At 47.8% G+C, this 24,442-nt stretch overlaps 2 protein-coding genes across 3 annotated transcripts in view; both read right to left on the reverse strand.

The window, feature by feature from the left end:
• Positions 1-3,850, reverse strand: part of EHD4 (EH domain containing 4) — an 86,815-nt gene extending 82,965 nt beyond the window's left edge. The window contains exon 1 of the mRNA XM_019968588.2: positions 3,487-3,850. Within this exon, the coding sequence (XP_019824147.1) occupies positions 3,487-3,719 (233 nt within the window). The 5' untranslated portion in view covers positions 3,720-3,850. The remainder of the gene's footprint in view (positions 1-3,486) is intronic.
• Positions 3,851-12,513: 8,663 nt separating this feature from the next.
• The window catches only part of PLA2G4E (phospholipase A2 group IVE), an 80,694-nt gene continuing 68,765 nt past the window's right edge, over positions 12,514-24,442 (reverse strand). For both annotated transcript variants that reach the window (XM_019968589.2, XM_070797337.1), the window contains exons 13-20: positions 23,444-23,666; positions 20,765-20,879; positions 20,105-20,242; positions 18,589-18,696; positions 17,843-18,046; positions 16,340-16,506; positions 14,976-15,159; positions 12,514-14,551 (exon numbers count right to left, since the gene is read on the reverse strand). In XM_019968589.2, the coding sequence (XP_019824148.2) occupies positions 14,334-14,551; positions 14,976-15,159; positions 16,340-16,506; positions 17,843-18,046; positions 18,589-18,696; positions 20,105-20,242; positions 20,765-20,879; positions 23,444-23,666 (1,357 nt within the window). In that variant the 3' untranslated portion in view covers positions 12,514-14,333. The remainder of the gene's footprint in view (positions 14,552-14,975; positions 15,160-16,339; positions 16,507-17,842; positions 18,047-18,588; positions 18,697-20,104; positions 20,243-20,764; positions 20,880-23,443; positions 23,667-24,442) is intronic.

Genomic DNA, 24,442 nt, shown 5'->3' on the forward strand with positions numbered 1-24,442 from the left:
GAAGTTGCAATTGTGTGGCTTGAACTGATTTTTGGTGAACCTCACATCCTCTCAGGGGAAATGTCTTCCCTCACAGCATCTGGGCCCAGGGATTTTCTGGGGGAATCTCTGAAATCTATTTTCCTCAGGTTTTGGACACAGGTCTGGCTGAGGCCAATATTCAGCTTTCATTGGCTGTTAAAGAGTCTACCACAACTTGGCCACTTTTCCCATGCCCATCTCTTCTCCTCTGGCCAATTCTTTCTTGCTGCCCAGAGGCAGAGCAGCACCAGTTCCTCCCATTGCATCCTCAGTCTTCTGAGAAATAAAACTGTCAATGAGATAATAGACTGTTCTGCTTCTACCCCAAAAGGACTTTGACAAACATCTCCTGAAGTTCTGGGCCAGCTTTGTGACCCATGTGAGGAGAGTCCATTGAAACTCTATCTATCCTCTTCCTTGCATCTGGGCCCCTCATGGTCATCTTCCATAGTGAGCATAGCTTCTTGACACTCAGACTCTCCATCCACTCTATTTAGGAGGGTTTTTGTTTTTTTTTTGGCCACTCTGCATGGCATGCAGGATCTTAGTTCCCTCACCAGAGATGGAACCCGCAATCCCTGCAGTGGAAGCGCACAGTCTTAACCACTGGACCACTACGGAAGTCCCTAGGAGACCTTTTAATTAGAACACAGGACACACTTAAAACGCCACACTCTTGGTGAAAGTCCTGGCTCACCATGTTTCAATGGGGCTCTCAATTCTTCCCGGTTATACGACCAAAGGAAGGAAGAGTAACATTTCGTCAAAGGTGGAATGAATATCAAAGGCTTGGCTGAGTGACTTCCCAAGGAGAGAAGTTTCCCTCTATATTAGTGCAGGCTCTGTGTAACCAGTGACCTCTGGGGATGTGCAAGAAGCCAGGTGGATAAGAATCTCTGACTATGCAGACAGGTGCATCCTATAGCCAATTATGAGCTTCCAGTGCTTACGGGCTAGAAACAAAACACCCAGGCACTGACCAGCCTCAGAGAAAAGACAGCCACAGATGCAGGCAGGTTCCAGGATGGTCAGCACCTGGGTCAACACTTTTGGCCCCCAGTACCAGGTAGGACTCTAGAGGGCAGCTGCCCTTTTGTTTGGGTATTTCCTTCCAGAAGCTGAATCTTTTCCTCCTAGCCCCACTCTGAAATCAAACTCAGGTCTCCAGTGCCTCACCAACCTTCTGGTATACCCCGAGTTTCTTCCGCCCTCACAGGTCCACTTTTGTGTCTGATGCCTAACAACCAAGTCACTTAGGCCAGGGAAGGTCTCAAGAGCAAGTGACTTCCTGATAGGGTGACTCCTTTCTCACTGTAGTGTTGCACATGGGGGCTCCAGGGCCTCCTGAGAAGTGGTTCATTTGGATGGAGTCATTGTTTAGTTGCTAAGTTGTGTCTGACTCTGCGACCCTATGGACTATAACTTACCAGGCTCCTCTGTCCATGGGATTTCCCAGGTAAGAATACTGGAGTGACCCAGGGATCGAACCCGTGTCTTCGGCTTGGCAGGTGATTTCTTTACCACTGAGCCACCGGGAAGTCCTTGGATAGAGTCACCAAATTCCCAATCCTTCTTCAAACTATGCTTAGCTATGCCACAAAGTTCCCCCAAATGATGAGACAGAAAAACAGTAAGCTGAAAAAAAGATGGATACATGTTTCCGTGGGTTTGTTCTCCTGCCTTAGATTTGCTTATTATCCAGGCTGTGGGAGCAGAGAGAGGACCAAATAATATCCAGGTTGACACAGTATTAACAGGGGCTCCCTAATCACACAATCTAATGGCAAGGACAGATGGGAGGAACTACTCAGGGTGCTCTGAATAGGCCATCACCAATGCTGAGACTATTTTAATTATAACAATGCTTACCTTCTTATCCTTTATCTGTATATTTCAAAAGGTCTACCTCCTACTCTTGTGCTACATAATGCTTCATAGGCCTATATACTTAAATTGGTTAGTATTACTGAGCCCTGAAGTGTATTTTACAACATCTTTCAAGGTATCAGTTTATGTAATATTTCTAGGTTCATTTTGAGTGTCTTAGGTGACATATTTAATACTATTTTCAGCTTACAAATAAACACCAAATAAAGCAATTTAAAAGTATTTTCTTTCATCTTCCTTTACATTCAACTTACTTTCGAGAACTATATTTCAATATAGTCTATTTGCTTTGCTGAATTAATTCATTGTGTAGCTGCAGCTTTGGATGGAACCTATTTTCTGTAGTAACAACTATATTTTTAGGAACTGTAGGTCACTGGAACCCAGAAAAAGAGGCCGCTACTTAATAGAAATGGCATGTATCCAAATATAGATGCAGTTTTCTGAACACCTGTTGATCATCAATGATGAAGAAAGTTACAATTTCCAAAACCTTGGCCCAAAACCTAAAATGATCACTTTGTTTCAATGGACACACAGTTTAACCCAGGAAAACAAGTCTCCTAACCAAAGAGAGTCTTAATATGCCAGCTGCTTTAAAAGTAAAATAGCCTCTTAATAAAGCAATCTGTTACAAAATGCAAATTATTTCCCATTAAAAATCACTTCCGAGGGACCTATATGATTTGAATGTCAAGGTATCCACAGTAATTGTTTGCTTTTGGAGACATGGCAAGCATGACAAATATTTTCAGTTGTCAAGGGTGACGGAGAAGGGAATGACCCACCTAAGAAATGGAAACTAACCAGTAGTAATATGACACTCCCCCTGAGCTCCACTGGGCGCTGGCTGGTTCGGCGGCTACACACAGCTAACTTCCTATGGCAGGATAAAGAGAGGCTGTGCACGAGCTGAATGAAGGCGGCCTCTCTACTCGGTCCCCCTGAACACAGTGTTGGGGGCGGGATGCAGGGCCGCAATGGAAGGGGGCGTGGGCAATACCCTCTACTGTTGCCATTCTTTCATTCAGCAAGTAGTTATACGCCGGGCACTGTGCTGGGACTTAACTTCCCAACTTGACTCAATGATCCATTCTGATACCCCACACCTTTGTCCCCATTTCCAGCCCTTGGTCTCACTCGCTCGTCAAGAAGGTGCTTATTATAGCCTTGCTTTTCCTCCCATCCCGGGGCTCCCAGGCTAGGGTAACAAGATAAATAAAGCCAGTCAGAGGAGTGCCTTTCCAAACGCAAGGAAGCAGGGCTCGTAGTACGCAGAGACGGGGGAGGTTCTGAGGACCCTCTCGGCCGCGTAGGGAGAGCCCGCCCTCACTTCGGCGGCCGGTCCCGGGGTAGGGCTTCAGACACCCGGGCACCGCGCTCACACGGGGAACCTGAGGCCGCGCCGATGCTGGAGAAAGCGGCAGAGAGGGGATTCCTCGAAGGAGAAGGGGGCGCTGCAGGAAGCTGGCGGGAGGCTGGTGACAACAGGCGCGCACGTGGGGAGGACGACGGCCTCCACCTAGGTGACGGGGACAGGTGTGCAGGCAGGAGGGCGGAGGGGGCGGGGAGGGTTACCTGATGAAGGTGGTCTTGCCGGTGCTGTACTGGCCCACCAGCAGGATCATGGGCTTGTTCTCAAAGTCGGCGTCCTCCAGCGCCGGCGAGTGGAACTCGTGGAAACGATACGCCTCCTCCAGCGGCAGCACCTTGCGCTGGTAGAGTGAGCGCAGGCCACCCGTCACGGTCTGCACCGGGTCCGCGCCCGTACCTCCGCGCCCGCCCGCCTGCCGCCCTAACCAGCTGAACATCCTGCCGCCTGCCCGCTCGTCTGTGCCCCGCGCTCGCCCTCTCAGTGCCGGTCCCGAGCTCCGACCCCACTCCGGGCTCGACCCTCCCCAGCTGGAACTGAGCAGCCCCAACAGCCCTCGCCGCCGCCCGAGCTGGCCCCGCCTCGCGCCATCTCAGCCAGTCTCCGGTCGCTACGTCACGGGAGCGTGTTCATTATTCAGAAGGGTCTCTCAAGTCCTTTCTCATTGGACCGCTGCCGGCGCGAGCGGAGGCGCCAGCCAATGGAGACGAGTGTCTTAATGAATTGTTGATGACGGAGTCTTTCTGGAGGACTGGGCGAGGAAGAGGGTGTTTCTCTAACTTGCCAGCGCAGCCCGGCGAACCGAGGGGCCGGGTGTGGTTGGTTGCCCGCGCCCCACCTCTAGCCAGGTGGCGTAGATTTCTGGGCAAATCTGAGCTGGCAAAGAAACATACTCACACAAGCCGGCAAAGAAAGACACGCGCGCGCGGGCGCGCGCGCCTCTGGAGGCTGCTTAGTCTCCTGGGATGTTTTTCATCCCAGCCCTACGGTGCTGGGGACAAACGTTAAAAAAGTTAACAGGAGAGTTCTTTCTACCTACTGGCAGCTTATTATTACTCTGACTTTATCTGTGAGGAAACCCTGACTCAAAGACGTAATTGACCAAATTTGAAGTTGGGATAGTAGACTTCAATCTACTTGGGTAAATGTTTCTCCACGCTGCCTCCACAAACTTCTGGATCGAGTGAAGGCTTTTTGCCCTTAATTTTCTTTGTGTGATTTTCTGTAAATTTGAAGGTTTAGTTATCCTCATTATTACAACCTCACTGCCACATATTGACATAAAAAGAGTTACTGTTAGCCTGTAACAGTCTCTCAGGTGATAAGGATACATTGGTGGAGAAGACTCTAGAGTGTCCCTTGGACTGCAAGATCAAACCAGTCAATCGTAAAGGAAATCAGTCCTGAATATTCATTGGAAGGACTGATGCTGAAGCTCCAATACTTTGGCCACCTGATGTGAAGAACTGTCTCATTGGAAAACAGCCTGATGCTGGGAAAGATTTAAGGCAGGAGGAGAAGGGGACGGCAGAGAATGAGATGGTTGGATGGCATCACCGACTCAGCGGACATGAGTTTGAGCAAGCTCGAGGAGCTGGATGGACAGGGAAGCCTGGCGTGCTGCAGTCCATAGGGTTGCAGAGTCGGACACGACTGAGCGACTGAACTGAACTAAAGGATATATCTAAACTGAGATAGGGAGAAATAATCAGCCATCACTTTTGGTGTCCTACGTTACAGTTTTAGAATGTCTCAGTTGTTTCTGTGCATTTCTCTAAGTGTGGTGCTGGTGATGGTGGGGAAGGGAGTACCTGCATAAGAAAACTTGAGATGGTTGTTAAAATGCAGATGTCTGGTCATCACCCCTGTCCTACTGAGTTAAAATATTGGGGAAGGATGAAGCTCAACAACTATTCCCAGATGATTCTGATGTATTCTAATCTGGGGGAAATAGTCACAACAGACTTCTCACATTTGATATTAATGCAGATTCTGATTCAGTGGGTATGGGGTGTTACCTAAGACTGTGTTTCTAACAAGCTCCCAGGTGTTGCCCAATGCTGCTTGTTCATAGATCATAATTTGAGTACCAGGGCTGTGGTGGAAAGAACAGGATTTGGCATCAAAAGACCTAGGTTTGAATTCTGACTATATAAATTAATGGCTATGTGATCTTAGGGGCTTCCCTGGTGGCTCAGATGGTAAAGAATTGCCTGCAGTGCTGGAGACCCAGGTTCAATCCCTGGGTTGGGACGATCCCCTGGAGAAGGAAATGGCAACCCATTTCAGTATTCTTACCTGGAGAATCCCATGGGCAGAGGAGCCTGGTGAGCTACAGTCCATGAGATCGCAAAGAGTCAGACATGACTGAGTGACTAACACTTACACTTATGTGATCTTGAATGCAATGAGTTGTCTCTCTGCCTCAATTTTCTTGTTTGTAAAAAGGGAACTTTTTTGGAATTGTGGATAAAACATTTAGAGGGAGCTATATGTGACTAAGAAAGTGACAAGAAAGCCAAGAAAAAAATCTAGTTAGATAGCTGCCTCATCAAAGTAAAACAAAGCTTGAAATGTAAAAATAAAATAAAACCATAGACCTACTAGAAGAACTACTACTTCAGAAGCTACTGAAGATTTGTAAAATTTTGGAAGGGAAAAGCCTTTCTAATCAAAACCAAAGATAGAAATTATGAAAAAAGGTTGATAGCTTTGTCAGCAAAAAACTAAAGACTTCAATGTGGGTTTTTTTTTTTTAATAAATAAAAAACAAACACTTATAAACATACTCTTGCCATATAATTCAGAATTTTCTCTCCTTGGTATTTACCCAAATGAGTTGAAAACTTATGTCTATATAAGAACTGCATGTAAATATTTACAGTAGGTTTATTCATAATTGCCCAAACTTGGAAGCAACTAAGATATCCTTATCTAGGTGAATGGATAAATAAACTGTGGTACATTTAGACAATTAAATATTATTCAGCTAAAAAGAAATGAGCTACCAAGCCAAGAAAAGATGTGAAGGAAGCTTAAATCTATATTATTAAGTGAAAGAAGCCAATCTAAAAAGGCTATATACTGTATCATTGAAACAGTATGACATTCTGGAAAAAGGCAAAACTATGGAGACTATAGAAAGATCAGTGGTTTCCAGGGGTTAGAGAGGAGGGAAGGATGAGTAGGAAGAGGATAGAAGGTTTGTAGGGCAGTGGACAGAGAAGGCAATGGCACCCCACTCCAGTACTCTTGCCTGGAAAATCCCATGGACGCAGGAGCCTGGTGGGCTGCAGTCCATGGGGCTGCTAAGAGTGAGACACGACTGAGCGACTTCACTTTCACTCTTCACTTTCATGCATTGGAGAAGGAAGTGGCAACCCACTCCAGTGTTCTTGCCTGGAGAATCCCAGGGACAGGGGAGCCTGGTGGGCTGCTGTCTATGGGGTTGCACAGAGTTGGACACGACTGAAGCAACTTAACAGCAGCAGCAACAGCAGGGCAGTGGAATTATTCTGTATGATGATGTAATTGTGGATATATATCATTATACATTTGTCCAGACCTATAGAATCTATAACACCAAGAGTGAATCCTAATGTAAACTATGGATTTGGGGTGACAGTGATGTGTCGGTGTAGGTTAGGTTCATCAATGGTAACGTATGTACCACTCTGGTGCAGGATGTTGGTTGTGTGGGATGTCAATAGTGGGAAGGCTGTATTGCAGGGATAAAGGATACATAGGAACTCTCTTTACTTTATACTTAATTTTGCTGTGAATCTAAAAGTACTCTAAAAAATTCTATTAAAAGTAGTATATATATAAAAAACCAAACAGGGACTTCCCTGGCGGTCCAGTGGTTAAGACTGCACCTTCCAACGCCTGGAGTGCAGTTCCATCCCTGGTCAGAGAGCTAAGATCCCACATGCCTCGGGGCCAAAAAACCCCAAACAAACTTAAAAGAGAAGCAATATTGTAACAAAGTCAATAAAGATTTTTGAAACAGTCCACATTAAAAAAAAAATCCATAAACCAAAGTAAAGGTCAAAAGACAAATGGGGTAAAATACTACAGACATATTATATCATATATATTTAAATTTAATTAAGGAATTAAACTTTAAAAATCTATATGAAATTATTAAAAAAGAAAATACTCAATTAGACCAATGAGCAAAGGACATAGACAACTAGAAAAACTAATATAGTTGACCTGTAAACTAAATGACGCTGATCTCCATTAACAATCAGATAAACAAATTTTAAATGAACAGGTAACATTAAGAATTACAGACTTTTATTTTTCTAAGATGATGTCTAATGTTAGCCAGGGTGTAGGAAAAGGTACCCAGAGAAGGCAATGGCACCCCACTCCAGTACTCTTGCCTGGAAAATCCCATGGACAGAGGAGCCTGGTGGGCTGCAGTCCATGGGGTCGCTAGGAGTTGGACACGACTGAGCGACTTCACTTTCACTTTTCACTTTCACGCATTGGAGAAGGAAATGGCAACCCACTCCAGTGTTCTTGCCTGGAGAATCGCGGGGACGGGGGAGCCTGGTGAGCTTCCGTCTATGGGGTTGCATGGAGTCAGACACGACTGTAGTGACTTAGCAGCAGCAGGAAAAGGTACCTTCTCATACATTGCTGGAGATGGTATAAATTGGCACTTTTCTGGAGTCCATACTTACCAAAAATCTTGAAAATGCACATTCAAGACGTCTGCTTCTCAACATAAAACTTAAGATGAAATGACTGAGAGCTTTCCTTCTGAGATCAGAAACAGGACAAAGACGTCTGCTTTTACCACTTCTATTTAACATGCTGTGCTGCGCCTGTGCTTACTCGATCTGTCTTGTCTGACTCTGCAACACTATGGACTGCAGCCCTCCAGGCTCCTCTGTCCATGGGGCTTCTCCAGGCAAGAATACTGTCATGGATTCTCATGCCCTCTCCTCCAGGGGATCTTCCCAACCCAGGGATTGAACCCAGGTCTCCTGCATTGTAGGCAGATTCTTTACCAGCTGAGCTACCAGGGAAGCCCATTTAGCATCCTACTAAGATTCTAGTCAGTACAATAAAGCAAGTAAAAGAAAAGGTATCTAGATTGGATAGAAAAAGTAAAACCATCTTTATTTGCAGAAAATATGACCATCTATGTAGAAAATTCTAAGGAATCTACCAAAAAAACTGGGGTTTCCCTTGTGGCTCAGCTAGTAAAGAATCCGCTGGCAATGCAGGAGACCTGGGTTTGATCCCTGGATTGGGAAAATCCCCTGGAGAAGGGAAAGGATACCTACTCCAGTATTCTGGCCTGGAGAATTCCATGGACTGTATAGTCCATGGGGTCGCAAACAGTTGGACACAACAGAGACTTTCACACACTTACTTCACCAAAAAAGCTAGTAGAACTAATGAGTTTAGCAGGATTGCTAGGTATAAGACAAAAACCTCTATTTTTTATACACTAGCAATGAATAATTGGACAATGAACTAAAAACAATATAATTTGCAATGCATTAAATATATTAAATACTTAGGGGTAAATCTGATTAAAATGTACAAGGTCTGTACACTGATAGCTACAGAGCATTTCTGGGAGAAATAAAGAAGGTCTAAACAAATGGAAATATATACTTGTGGGTATGTATATATGCTTGTGGATCAGAAGACTCAATATTGCTAAGATGTCAATTTTCTTTAAACTTATAAACATATTCAGTGCAATCCTAGCATGTTTTTATTTTTGTTAATTGACAAGTTGATTCTAAATTCACATGTAAATGCAAAGAATCTAAAATAGCCAAAACAACTTAAAAAAAAAAAAAAAAACAAAGTTGGAAGATTTACACTACCTAATTTCAAAACTCATTGTAAAGATACAGAAATCAAGGCAGCACGATATTGGTATAAAGATAGACTAATATATCAAAAGAACAAATAGAGTCTAAAAACAGACCCACACATACTGGTTAATTGACTTTTGACACAATGCAAATGCAATTCAATGGATAAGGAAAGTCTTTTCAACTAATAATGCTAGTTGGACATCCATGTGTGAAAAGATGAACTTTGATCTATACCTTCCACTATCTGTAAAAGTGATCTCAAAATGATTATACATGAAGATGTAAAGAACAAAACAATGCAGAAAAACTTTGTGAACTTGTGTAGGGAAAGGTTTCTTAGATGATACTAAAAGCATGCTCCATAAAAGAAAAAAATTGATAAATTAGATGATCAAAATTACAAACTCCTGACCTTTGATACTGTAAACAAAATGAAAAGAAATCACAGACTAGGAGATTATATTTTCAGATATCTGATAAAGGACTTGCATCTGAAACATAAAGACTTCTTAAAGTTCAATATTAAGAAAACAGGGAGTTCCCTGGCAGTCCAGTGGTTAGGACTTGAGCTTTCACTGCCATAGCCTGGGTTTAGTCCCTGGCTGGAGAACTAAGATCCCGCAATCTGTGTGACATGGCCAAAAAAAAAAAAAGTGAATTAAAAAAAAACAAAAACAAAAAACCCACACCAAGGTACCATTATACACCTATTAGAATGTCTGAATCATACCAGTTGTTGGTAAGGATGTGGAGCAACTAGAACTCTTATGCATTACCAGTGGAATGTAAGCTAGTAACAATCACTTTGGAAACAGTTTGGCAGTTTTTAAAAAGTGAAGCATGCACCTACCACATGACCCAGCAGGGGAGGAGCAGAGGGACGGATACAAAAGGCATGAGTAGGCTTGTTGGGGTGAAGGGTTTACTCATTACCTTGACTGTTGTGATGGTTCACAGTTGTATACCTCTGCTGAAACTCATCAAATCGTGTACTTTAATTATGCACAGTCTATGATGTCAAGTATACCTTTCCTAATTGTTAGAAATGCTCACACTTCTCAGGAATTTTATCCTGAAGGAATAATGAATATAAAGCTTATCTAAGGAATGTCTAACAGCGTATCATTATAACAGTGAAAAGCTGTGCCTGGTTGTTCTCCCATGAAAAGACTAGTTAAGCAGATGATGGATTCCTATGTAGTCTCTGAAAATCGTGTTATATGAGAAGAGTATTAATCACCTGAGAAAATGCTCAGAATATATTTTTAAGTGGAAAAAAGCAGATGACAGAAGTGAATCCATGCAATTGCTATGGAAAACGGGATGGCAGTTCTTCCAAAAAAGATAGAACTACTATAGTATCCACCAATCCTATTTTTGGGTATATATCCTAAAGAATTGAAAGTAGGGCCTCTAGGAGATATTTGTACATTCAAGTTCATAGCAGCTCCACTCACAATAGTCAAGAGGTTAAAGCAACCTAAGTGTCAATTGATAGATGAATGGATAAACGTTTAAACAAAATGTGTATATATACATACAATGAAATGTTATTCAGCCTTAAAAAAGGAAAGAAATCCTGTCACATGCCACAATCTGGATCAAACCTGAAAACATTATGCTACATGATATATGCTCTGACCCCTTTATCCTTTCTGCTGCCTAGAATGTGGGTAGAGGTGCAACAGCCATATTGGAAACTACCATATGGAAGGAAAACTTGAGGATGGCAGAAGCAACAGCTGAAAGGAGCTGGGTCCCTGATTAGAAATAGAGATCTTTTAGATCTTTAGATCTTTAAGCCTCTTTAGATCTTTTCAGTTATGTAGTAAAAGCAATGCTAACTGATACAGAATTTGAATACATGAATCAAGAATTCAGGACATTACCCTGGCTAGAAATAAAGGTTTGAGAGTTTTCAAAATAGACGCAGGAGTAGAAATTCTGGGTGTGGATGAGATTGCTTTAAGGAGGGTACAGTGATGAGGGAGCAGAACTGAGGAGAGAGCCTCAAGTAATATCAGCACTTAAAGGAGAGAGGAGAGGGGATGCCAGAGAAGGGATTTGAAATGGGAATAAATCCAGGACAGAAGGCGTCCAGCACATTGGGCCCCTCTCCTCGAGGGCTGGGTTGGAGTCCCTGATGTGTGCCCCTTGTGTACACAGCTCTCATGGAGCTTCCTCTGCGTACCGCAAGCCCGTGTTTCCGTGTAGGCCTCCTGCGTGGGACCAGAAGGAAGCTCCTTGAAGTGCGGGGTCAATTGTTCATCCTTTTCATTGTCCCCCAGTGCCTACAGCAGTGACTGGCACGTTGTTGGGAAGGCAATAAATATTTGCAACGGAACTGAACTGAACTGCTGTTGGCAAGGAAGTCTCGGGAAGGGAGGGTTTCAGGAAGGAGGGAGTGGTCTGCAGGGCCAAATGTGGAGAACAATCGAGTAAGATAAGGCCTGTAAAGAGCCGGTGCCTTTTGGCTCAGTGTATCTGGCAATTATCTGACGACATTGGTGACCTTGGGGAGAAGTGTTTTCATGGGGACATAGGGGCAGAAAACATCTGTGGGGCAGGGCGCCTGGGCTGCATGGCAGTGTGGAATGATGGCTGCTCTTGGGAAGACTGGGGGAGAGAAGAGTTTTATTTAATTTTTCTATTAAATCAAATTGCAACAACTGAGACCATGTGGCTAGAGCCTGTGCTCCACAAGAGAAGCCACCACAGTGAGAAGCCCACGCACCACAACTAGAGAAAAGCCGAGCACAGCAATGAAGACCCAGTGCACCCAAAATTAAAATAAAATTAAAAAAAATTGTTATAGGTGGAGAGCAGGGAACCTGAGGAGGGAGCCTCCTTGTCCTCCCCAGGACCCTATGCCCTCACCCTCTCGGAACTGATGACACATGTCCTTATCCCTTGTGTGGTCCTTACTTATCCCCAGCTCCATGACATCACCAGCATTGTTTTAGAAGCTAAGTCACTTTTTAACTTCTCACATCTGTTGACAACATACAAAAGCATAAACTATGTTTTCACGTTTTCCCCTGAACCCAAATCTAACTTTCTAGGAAGCAGAAGCTGTTCACGGACTGCGGTGTATCAGGTAGGTGCTCGGCTGATGCTGGCTGCCCTTCTTTCCTCTCCATCAGTGCTTCATGAAAACCATCTGAGCTTCAAACAGCACATATCAGCAAGGGCTGGTTCTCCGCTGGCCACTGACACACTTCATAACAGCAGAGGGACACCCCATCACGAGAAAGGAGGGACCCCTGAAGGCGGGAAGGCTGGCATGGCTTTCTCACGCCTCTGGCAGCACATGTGGGAAGCCCAGACAGGGATGAGGGCAGGAGTTATGCATAGATTGCAGCATCATAAATGAAAGCCAATGAGTTGACAGCATTTACCCACATGGCCAGTTTATTCCAGGTTCAAATAATACAATGATTTTATAAACCTTGTTTTACATTGATGAATCCAAGGCAGGGCTGCCTTCACCTTACAATACACACACAGGTATTTTGATAAACACAGGTCTTCTGGCTCACTCTGATAATTTGAAGAGAATCTGTCTTGGGAGATAGAAAGAAAAGATGGCAGAGTGGAGGCAGCTGGCTGCTCTGATGGAGGAGACAGTGGGGTCCTAAGTCAGCATTTTCTGGAGGGGACCAGGTCCAGTTTATCAAGGGCTCAGGGGAGGTGATGGACTCATGCTTTCTGGCTTATGAGAGAGTACAGCTAAATTCATTCCTCTCAGACTTCAATATGCATCTAAGTATCACCTAGAGGCAGGGGAGAGGAGGTGAAGAATCTTCTTAAATGTAGATTCTGAGTCAGTATGGCTGGGGTGTGGCCTGAGTCTCTGCATTTCTAATCAGTTCCCCTTGAGTATCAAGGATATAAATCAGAGGACGATTTTGGTAAACTTTTGGCACCTGTCACCACGCATCTCCTAACATCCAAAGGACTGCTTGGGGAGCACAGTGGCCGTGTCTTCCAGATGTGCTGGGCTTCATGAGGGCCACATGCCTTTCTGGTCACATGTCCCATCGCCCTGGCTTCTCAATGGCTCAGGTTACACATTTCTTCAGTTAAGTTCCTGGCCTGATTGGAGACCGGATACTTTGAGATTTTGTGTCCCAGGGCTTTGCCAGTGATTCATCTGGAAACCAACTCGACGGATGAGTGTTTTCCTTAGGGTTAACCTGGTCCTTTCTGGGTTGATCCTTTCCAGTTTTGTTATCTGAGTGTCTCTTCAAGAGCTGGGATACACTGGCCATGGTGCTTACATAATAAATAAGAGGAATGCAACTCAGAAATAAATAATCCCATCTGGGAACCAGACAGGAGGTGGTAAGAGGATAGGGATATGCTCAGGGAGCAGGCTGGTCAGCGAGTGGCCACCGCACTCACCTGATGCCTGATGTACCTGCCCAGACCTTGCTGAGCTGTATCCCAGATCCTTGTTCGGTGGACCTGAGCTACAGACGTGGACTTTGCCTGCCATAACACTGGAGCTGGTTGCTCAGCAAGGCTGCCCAGGCCAGATCACAGGGTGAATCATCAGTCCTGGGGCTCTGAGTAGCTGCAGAGGGGCTGTCGAAACCCCATCAGTTTTTCGTGTTTGTTGCTGAACAGACCAGAATGCCTCTAGTGCACCACCTAGATCTTCAAGCATTACACTTCCTATTAATATGAGGCTTCATAAAAATAAGTCACAAAATACAATTGTCTATGAAAATCACAAGAATACAATTGCCTTAACTTAAAAAAAAACATTTTTCCAGAGAACCCAGAATGCTTCTCAAGTCCTCTGGTGCATTCCCCAAGCAGAGTGGAGTAGTGAGGGGAGGGTTTTGAGTTCCTCCTGTGAGTTCGAGATTACTGGGGAACCAGCCTCTTATATAAAGTCAGGTCATGCTGTTATTATCCATTCTTTAGGCGTATGTGGGCGCCTGTGGCTTTTGGAACCCCTTCCCTGCAAGGAAGGTTTTAAAAAATTCCAGTGGATATAAGGCCCCCATACATTCCTTTATTATGTTCCTTTATCTCTGTCTCTCTCAATTCTCCTTTTTAATGTTAATTTTTTTTGATAGAAAGCCCAGGCCAGCCATGCTAGAGAGCAGAGCTGGCTGTGCGGCTGGTCAGCCCTGGTGGGTTCTATACCTCTGATGCTAGAAGCAGACACAGGATCGGTGAGGTGCCCTGGGACCTTAGGGAGGACACTGGCTCTTCTGGCGTTTCCTCTCTACCGCCAGCCGCAAGGCCTGAAGGAGCTTGTCCTTGTTATTCAGGATGTTATACTCGGAAAGCTTCACCAGCTTGTCGAAGGCGGCCTCAGTGTATGTCAGCTCCTTGGTGGCGTAGGGAGTTTTGGGACCGTAGATGTCAACCTGGCCCTGCTCCAGCTCCTCGGGGCTTCGTTCCACACCTGGAGGAGCAGAAGGACTCACTGTAGCCCTTTATGTGTGAACTTGTAATGGCTTGTTTCTGGCTCTCTCTGTGAGGCCCACCCCAGCACATTCACAGGAAAACAGGCACATGTTGCACACTCACACGCACATGCGCACACGCATCTCCCAGTCCCCCGGGGCAGGGACACAGCTTGGCTATCTCAGGATCGCCATGGTACTAGCACAGATCCAGGCTGTGAATGACTGAAAGAGTGGAATTGGACATCGCTGGGGCCTGGGGCCTGGGGCCTGGGGGCTTGTTGTTTCTCACCAAAGCCAAGGTTGGTTCAGACTGGAGCTAAGCCAGGCTCCCCCTGTTAGTGCTCTTGGAAGACCACACACATCTAAGAGCTCGCTGTCCAAGGTCGGGGGCGGGTGGGACCTGAGCTCACCGCAGCTTACCTGGGGCCTTGTAATTTTGGAAGGTGTCGCAGATGAGTGGGAAAAAGGTCACGATAGGGGTGTCGGGCTCCTGGGAGTTCTCCAGCAGGTAGCACTCCTTGAGGCTATCCTCCTCCTTCTGCAGCTCGTATTTGAGGAAGGGGATGTTCTGCACGGCACAGTACTCACAGGTTTGCTTCATGGGCTAGAACATCACAGGAGGACATTGTGTGAGTTTCAGGAGGGGTGAGGGTGGACCAGAAACACAGAGTTCTTAGCTCCAGCTTCCTGATTTCCCCAGCTAACAACTCAGGTCTCCCACTGCTTTGCCTATCTGTGCTATTTTTAGGACAAAGCTGGGTCAGGATGAAGAGCCTGAGGCAGGATGAAGAGCCTGAGGCAGTAGGTTGGTGTGTGTCCAGCCATAAGCTCCTGCCCCAAGTAAAATGGACAGAAGCCTTTTGATGATGCTTCACCCAACACAGACCTGAACTGTGGGTGCCCCCAGAGAGGGTGACAGCCATGGCTGGCCAGGCTCCTGTGGGACATGCATGGGATCTGAAACTGACGAAGTGCCACAGGGCCAGAGAGAACTCTTAAAGGGCATCTTTGTAAACATGATGTAACAAGAACGGCAGACTTTAACTCAGAGCAGTATCCCTTTCATTCTACTCCCTGTTCTGTGTTCACCAGCTGCACGATCTTAAGCAAGCCACTGACCCTCTCTGTGTCACCTCCGTCTCCTATAACATGGGAAGAACAGCAGTTACCATCTACCTCCAAGAGCTGGCACAAGGATCAAGTAAGCTTTGTTTACAAACTTCAGTTATTATCACTGGTGTCATCCTTGTCGTCTGTCTTCATGCCCCTTTCCCTGGCCTCAGGATAGGACTGTATTACGACAGACCAAAACCCAGTGTCTTTCCCTTGAAAATCCAGACATTTTCAAAAGGAAATAAATTTAAAAAAAGTCTCTGGTCCTAACCCTTTGGTGTAATTACGTGGAGGCTCATACTCTGGAGTTGGAGGAATTGTGTGATCCTTTTGAAACTAGAACATTACAAACTCCTAGGATGGTACAATACTTTAGAATTGACTGGGCTCTATTAAGGTTATTTTTTAAAACTCTTTTTTCTCTTTGCAGCTGGAAGAATTTCCAAATATGGGAAATGCTTTAATGTAAGAATAAAATTGGAATTAGCTCGGGGAATCTAGTAAACCTGGGTCCCATCACATGAGGGCCCGTGGGCTGCCCCCTGAGGTTTGGTTGTCTAGCCTGCATCATAACCTCCACCTAACCCCCCGCATAGGGGCTTAAGTGACTCTGATGCTAAGTGTAGGAGCCTGTGGGGAGTGGGGTGGGAGCCTTTCTCCGCTGCACTCACCTTTGTCTGGGACCCAGCACAGTAATTAAGGTGGATAATGAGGTCAACTTTTCTCTCGGGCCTGAGGAGGGGCGCGTAGCTGGAGTTGACAAAGAATGCGGTGTCCAGCAGGCACAGGTGTTTCACAGATCCTGTCAGCTGGTTTGGGAAGCCGTCCAGCACCGTGTCTGAAAGTCAGGCTTCCAGTTATCCTCACTCCTCACCTCCTGATCTCAGCCGGTGGTCAAAGGCACCTGGTGCCCTGCCCGGAGCTCCTCTACTTCAGCCTGGCCTCCCACCCTCCCCTACACCAGGGTGCCCGGTGAGTCCCAGTGCTCCTGCTGGGTGGCCTGAGGAAGAACAGCCTAATCTATGGAGTTTTAGCAAAAAAAAAAAAGCTATGGTTTTTCCAGTAGTCATGTATGGATGTGAGAGTTGGACCATAAAGAAAGCTGAGTGCCGAAGAATTGATGCTTTTGAACTGTGGTGATGGAGAAAACTCTTGAGAGGCCCTTGGACTGCAAAGATATCAAACCAGTCCATCCTAAAGAAAATCAACCCTGAATATTCCTCAGAAGGACTGATGCTGAAGCTGAAGCTCCAATACTTTGGCCACCTAATGCAAAGAACTGACTCACTGGAAAAGACCCTGATGCTGGGAAAGATTGAAGGCAGGAGGAGAAGGAGATGACAGAGGATGAGATGGTTAGATGGCATCAACAACTCAATGGACATGAGTTTGAGCAGGCTCTGGGAGTTGGTGACAGACAGGGAAGCCTGGCGTGCTGCAATCCATGGGATTGCAAAGAGTTGGACACAACTGACTGACTGAACTGAACTGAACTGAAACGGTTTAGCAAGTCTTTTACGGAATATGCACAGAAAGCCCACAAAGCCTCAGCCACAGAGCTTGTGGGGAGCAGGGGCTTAAGAGGAGCCTATAAATGAGTACAGACTGTGGACCAGGAGCCAGCTGCCCTTCTTGCCCCAGATAGGACAAAGATTATTAGGGCAGGCTCAAGCAGCCATATGCAGACCATGGCCAAGTAAAATACCAAAGATGGTGGAATATCAACCTTAAAAGCCTTGGCAGGGTGGGATGGGGCCTGGAGTGGAAGCTGCCAGACCACAGTTTAAGATCCAGCTAGCTCTGCACTCACCATTAGGAGGATCTTGCACTGGGCCATCCCTGCCCAACTCTGGGGGCCACACCCACAAAAGGGGCCCCCAGAACACAGCTGTAGAAAGTCAGAACCCACACACTCCCCACCTGTAAAACGGGGCCAATTTCTACCTGCTGGGGTTCTTATACAGATGCTATCTAGAGATATAGCATAGATTCAATTAATTAAATAGGCCACTACTCCACTCACTGGTCAAAGCTTCACCAAATTCAGAATACACCATGGGGAGAGCCTGCCACTTGGCCGGATGAACATGGGCAGACGTTTTCTCATCCTTTCTCCCTGGCAGCCTCTACACCCACTTCTCCTTCCTCCAAACAGAGGCAGCAGGTAGGGATACCTTTCCACATGGAGAACTGGCTGTTCTGGAGGTAGTCGGTGTGCAGCTGCAACCCCAGCAGGAAATTGTGGAACTTGGAGACAAAGGCCCTGTGGGTGAGGATGTCGCGGAAAGTGTTGGACAGCCAGGATGCTGGCGTCACCACCGTGGTGTCCAGGACATTGGCATCACATTTGGGGATTTCAGGCAGGAGTGGCTCGTCTTCTGCAGGGTGGTAGGGGGAGATGGAGGTCACAGGGCTGGGGTCCCCAGGCTGCCCAGGTGAAGCATTGCCCGAGTGCCCCGCACCCAGAGGTCCATCTGTAAGTGCAGTGCACACCTTTCTTGCCTAGTTCTCAAGGCTTTCGCATTAGAGCTAGGAGAACCCAGGGGAGAGACATGCAACAGGAGTAAGGTAGTGGAGAGGGAGCCAGGGTGATTGGCAAGGAGGCGTTCCCAAGAGGACAGAGTCCGGAAGGGCAGCCTTTAGCAGCATTCATATATCCCCATCCTCTTCAGCTTTCCCGGGTGTCATGCAGCTCTGCCAAGCCTATTGCATGGCGCGTCCCCCTACCCCCCGCCCCAGCCAGGCCAGAGCTAGCACAAGTGTGTCCACCTAGAGTCACCTGCCTCTCCAGGCAGGGAAACCTCTCTAGCCCTAGCTGCCTGATGATGAAACATGAGGCAGGTGGTCTGTGCTCAGTTTGTGACCTACCTCCCCACCCCTATGTCTCCCAATCAAGAGAAGAGGCCAGTAGGTCACCCACCAATATCATGCACTCTATCCCTTGTCCACTTGTGAAAAAACTCCTCCGAGGTATGGGATAGGTTCCAGGCGTCAAGCAGGTTCAGGGAGAAGATGCTACTCCACAAACCTAGAGGCAGGACCAACCATGAGCAGCTCTGTCCAAGAACCTCCAGGCCCACCCCAGTATTGGCCTTGATGACCCTCTAAGTCAGGATGCTCAGGGAGAGGGACAGGCTTTGACTTCCCTCTCCTTGTGGAGCAGCTCGACATAAGTGACTCAGCTCTTTTCCACTCTCCTCTTGGAACTGGGAGAGGGCAGTTGGGGCTTCCCAGGTGGTCCAGTGGGTAAAGAATCCACCTGCCAACTCAGGAGATGTGGACTAGGTCCTTGGGTTGGAAAGATCCCCCGGAGGAGGGCATAGCAACCCACTCCAGTATTCTTGCCTGGAGAATCCCCATGGACAGAGGAGCCTGGCGGGCTATAGTCCATGGGGTCGCAAAGAGTCAGCCACGACTGAACAACTGAACCGAACTGATAAGGTTGTTTTTACTCTTAAGCTCAAGTTACAGATGAGAAAACTGAAGCTCAGGAAGGTTAGGTAAATTGACCAACTTTGAGCAGCTAACAAATGAGAAACCAGAGTCCATGCCCCAGTGTCTTACCTACAGACCTCTGAGCCACATACCAGATAGCAAAGGTGTTCAGAGAAAGGAGAGGCTGCTGGGGGCTGTGGGCCTCAGGGCGGACTTCCCTTAAGAAACAGGGCTTAAGTGGGACTTTCCAAGAGGGCTGGATTTGGGGTAGATGGAAGGGAGAGGAAGGCAGACAACCAGCCTAAGTAAGGGTGTAACTGATTGTTGAGGCTGTAGAGAGGGGTCTGTTTTCTGCAGTCTCCCTTTGATGGGTATAGTTCGGGCTCTGAAGGGGATGACTCTATGAGTGGACGTCACAGTCAGGCCCCTGCACTCAACGGGCCAGCCTTCTGGAGGACCTGGGAGCATAGTGAAACTGGGCCAGGCTTCCCCAGAGACTCTGTCTTCACCCTAAGGTCCCCTCTGGCCTCTTAGAGCCCAGGGGCAGAGTCAACCCCTGGAAACAGGCATGTTGCTGCCTGGAGATGGAGACTGAGGAAAGGGGCAGAAGTTCCAGAAACTTCCATCTCAGCCTGCCACTCCCAGTCTGGTTCTGAACAGACACCAGGGAGACAACGGAGACAAAGACATTGGGAGAGTCCCCTTTGGTCCCCAGTGACCCGGGGACCCTGTTAGGTCCTTCTGGACCCAAAGGGTCACAGGCAGATCAGGACAGTCTGGGAGGCTAGTCTCAGGTTAGGTCAGGAGCCTCTCTTGGGATGAGGGGATGCTGACAGATGCCAGGAGGGTCACATGCCCAAGGAATAACCCACACTAGCCCCCGCACCTGGGACAAGATCCTGGGGGGAACAGAGAGTGTTTATTTGTCAGTCCTCTAATCAAGGCGGAGCCTGTTCAGCATGGAGCTGGGTTCCCAGGGGCCTCCCCCAGCCAAGAGTCACCTAGCATGTAGCACATCCGCGACTCTGGGATTCTCTTCATCAGCCGCCCCATGAAGAACTCGGAGCCGAAGAGCTCTGTGGGGATGAAGGCTCCATACTTCTGCATGCCCACCTCGTAGGGGGAGAACTCGAACCACTCTGCACACGAAGAAGGGCAGATGTCAGCCTCCTGCCCGGACGGCCTCGCCCACCGTGCCTCAAGGAGCCTGGGACCGGGAGGCCGCAGTCCTCCTGCAGGACACAAGGGGGAGCCCGTGGCCAGCTTCTGAGGGCCCGCAAGACAGTTTTGCCACATGCACAGGCTCATTTGCTCTTCAAAATGGGATAAACCAGGACCAAAAACAGACCCGGAAGCTGGGCAGGTCTCTAGAGTCCTTCCATCCGGCAGCTTAAGAAATATCTAGGATTCTTTCTCTTGACGACTTTTATTTCCTCTGTCTCATCAAATCTCTGCTCAGGGAAACCCCAGTACTCTGCCACCCATCCCCTACATGCATCTGAGCAGAAGCAGGGAGCAAAGTGGACTTCTTCAGCTGTCAGCACAGTATTTTGGTGCGGAGGTTGGCAAAGGTGTGGTGGAGAGGTGTGTGCTGTGGGTACTGAGTGCCTTTGCCTGCTGAGAAGGGACCCCTTCGTAAAATTGCTAGTCACCAGTGTTACCTCTGAAATCCTGGTTGCTTACATCATCCTTGACATTGATGGTGAGGTAGATGGGCAGGGGGTTCTGGCCATGGCACAAAGCAGCACGCTGATCTGACAGTTTGCATTCATTTCTCTGTGGGGAAAAATAATGGTTAAGGGGAAGAAGCAGACAAGCTGCCTGAAAGCAGTGCAAAATAGAGAACAGTCTGGACCTCTGGCAGCCCATTTCCGGCTCCTGAGCCCACCAGGCTTCTGCGGAGGTCTCAGCTGATACCAGCCAAACCTGCTCTGAAAATGCATCCGGAGAATGCTCACTTGTCCTTGGGCTGTTCACCACCTCAGACACACAGACCCGGTGGTACTGGGTCTGCAGTTTAGGTCTGACCCTCAGAGTCCCAGGGTTCTCCTCATGTCTCAGGGGCCACAGAATGAGAAGGTAGGGGTAGAAGGGGCCACCACTGCCCCCCTTCATCCTCATCATCTTCCACCCCACTCAAACTAGACCAGCTGTATTAAAAATAAGAAATCTGCTTTGCATGTTGGGATCTCAAATTTGTTTGAGAAGAATAAAGACTTTTCTTTTTTAAAAAACAAAAGGCTTGGAAACTGGGCACCAGATGGCAGTCAAGTTCCAAGTCCCCAAAGCACAGTGCAGTCTAATCACAGTGGGTGTCCTGCAGATCCTCCTAGACCATAGGCCACCTCCCACAGTGAATCAGCCTGTGTAGACAAGGCCAGGCTCTAACCCCAGACCAAGCAGCTGCCTGGTGGCTGACATCCATGGTTGTCCAAGTGTGTGAAGACCACGGAACCTTTATGGGATGGTAAACACACGTGTGGGTCAAACAACTGTTGTTCAATCATTCAGATCCCATGGACTGCAGCATGCAAGGCTTCCCTGTCCTTCACTATCTCCCAGAGTTTGTTCAAACTCATGTCCATTGAGTCGGTAATGCCATCCAACCATCTCATCCTCTGTCACCCCCTTCTACTCCTGCCTTCAATTTTTCCTAGCATCAGGGTCTTTTCCAATGAGTCAGCTCTTTGCATCAGGTGGCCAAAGTATTGGAACTTCAGCTTCAGCCTCAGTCCTTCCAATGAATATTCAGAGTTGATTGGAGGGACTGATGAAAGCCTCCTTTGAAAGGCCAACAGGATGCCTATCACAACTGGGCCCAGAGATGCAGGTACCATGGAGCTGACCATCCTGGAAGGAGAAGACATTGCGGACTCAGGGAAGAGCCCAGTCCACATTCACTATCAAGGGGTCCTGAGGGAAAGAGGCCCCTGCCTTGGCCAGAGTGGAAGAGCAGAGGCCTCCTTCCTTCAGCCCTAGACTTGCTTTCCTGGAAACCTCGGCTCCTTCCCACACCAAACCGGACATGGACGATGGACGATGCTCAGACTTCTAATGTTAAAGGCCTTGGCACATTCCTCCTCATCACATGGGACAGTAACCACTGTTAGAAATACTAACTACCACTTATTGACGAAATCCCCATTCAAGGAATAGCACAGAGCAGAGCCAGAATTCAAACCCTGTCCTGCTGGAAACCAAAAGCCAACACCCTCAGCCTCTGCCTGCCCTTTTCCATCATGGGGATAGAGTAGATGGTGGGTTATCAAAAGGGGCAGGGATCCACTGAAAGCTGTGAGGGCCCCAGTCTGAATCCCACTGCCTAGCACAGTTCCTGGCATGCAGGAGGTTCTTAATTTTGTTGAAAGAATGAATGAGGGAGTGAATGAATGTTGAAGATGAGCTTTGGGCCATCCTTGGTTGCTCAAATTTTGTGTTTTATGGAAGAAGGGGTCTACTAGAAAATAATTTGCTGTCCCTCTTCCTTCTGGCAAGTTCTTATTGAATTCAGAACTCTTCAGACACCTTTGGGAATGGGGCAGACAGTCAGTCCTAGGCCTGGATAGAAATTAGGTGGGAAGCCCTATTTTGGTGTCAAGCAACAGCCAAAGTTAGATCCTTCCTGGGGCCCATGCCGTCAGAAGTGTCCAGGTGTTAGCTGAGCTCACTGCAATGTCTGGGTCCACAGCATCCCATGGGCATCCCACTGCCCCACCATGGCGGACATGGCTCTCACAGCAACTGGGTCCCAGTCCAAGTAGTTCTCTTCATGAGCACATACTGCTCAGATCATTGGATAGCAGAGTTGGAAGGAACCTCCCTGAGCTCATCCTCTGTGTGGTGGCCATGAGAAGGGGCCCAGGCCATGACAGAGGGATCTTGAGTCACGCCCATTCTGTGGGGGGCGGGTTGCCAGACTCCTCTGACAGCCAGCTTGGCTGGAGGACTGTCCGAGGGTCCACATAGTGGACTAGGATGCTTCCACCCAGCCTTTCTTCCCTCTCTCTTCCACTTGGGGTCAGGCTTGTGTCACAGTCTGACAGCTCCCTCCCCATTTTCTCTCATAGGTTCTCAGAGGAAAAGCTGCCTCTCTGCAGGGTTGCACCAAAGCCACCCCCAGTGGAGGGCCTCAGTCATATTTAAAAGGATGTGGGAAGACAATCCCACCGTCTGGCTCCATCGTGCGTTCTGATGTCTCAAGCTTCTTACAGTCCAAGGATGCATCTGCACGCAAGTCTAACTCCCTCACGGTGCGACGTATCTCCCGATGCCCTCATGAAGGCAGAAGGCTGGGCATCAGCCCCGAGCAGGTTGGGCCCCAAGGGAAACTGAGCACCTACCTCATCCCCCAGACAGGCCTCAATCAGCAGGCCCCAGAAGTCTGTGAAGGTGACCTTGTAGCCTTCCTGCCTGCGCTGCTGGAGCTCCTCCTCGAATTTGAGGAGCTGGTCTGGGAACAGGGCAGGCATCTTATCCTTGACCACGTGCCTCCGTGCCTCGAGGATGGCACGCTCCAGGTTTTTGGAGGACCAGTCAGGGTCACGGTACAAGGTAGCCATGGTCCTGGAGAGAGAGACAGGCATGGCTGATAGAGCTGAGCCAGGCCTGGTCTGATGGACCCTGGGCTCTGGCAGGAAAGAAGGTGGGCAGGTCATGGGAAGCCCTCACCTGCCAGGAGAGGAGCCTGAAGGAAAGGGGATGAGGCCTGGCAGTGAAGGGGAGAAGAGTCTCACTCTGTGTCACAACTGCTGCTATTTCTTGACTGCCTGTCATGTGCCAGGTGAAGAACATTATTTAACAGTGAGGATTCTGGGCCCAGGTCTGCCTGGGTTCAAAACTAGACTCTGCCACTCACCAGCTGCGTGATCTGGGCAAGTCACCTACTTGCTCCTCACCTTAGTTTCCCCATCTGTGGACTGGGGAGAATGATGGTAACTGTACCTACCTCACGGCATTACTGTGATGATGACATGAATTAATATAAAATGGTGAGGACAGTACCTGGCCTAAAGTTAGTGGTGGGCCATAGAGTGGTGGGGCCAACATTTGGCCCTGGGTTTGTGTGTGCTAAGTCGCTTCAGTTGTGTCTGACTCTGCGGCCCTGTGAACTATAGCCCACAAGGCTCCTCTGTCCATGGGATTCTCCAGGCAAGAATACTGGAATAGGTTGCCATGCCTTCCTCCAGGGGATCTTCCCAACCCAGGGGTCAAACCCGTGTCTCTTACATCTCCTGCATTGACAGACCAGTTCTTTACCACTAGCACAACTGACCCCAGGCTTGGCAGATTCCAAGTTCTAGACTCTTTCTACTCTGTCACATTAATTTTTATAATTATGA

This window comes from Bos indicus, chromosome 10, assembly GCF_029378745.1.
Source record: "Bos indicus isolate NIAB-ARS_2022 breed Sahiwal x Tharparkar chromosome 10, NIAB-ARS_B.indTharparkar_mat_pri_1.0, whole genome shotgun sequence".
NCBI classification, from domain to species: Eukaryota; Metazoa; Chordata; class Mammalia; order Artiodactyla; family Bovidae; genus Bos; species Bos indicus.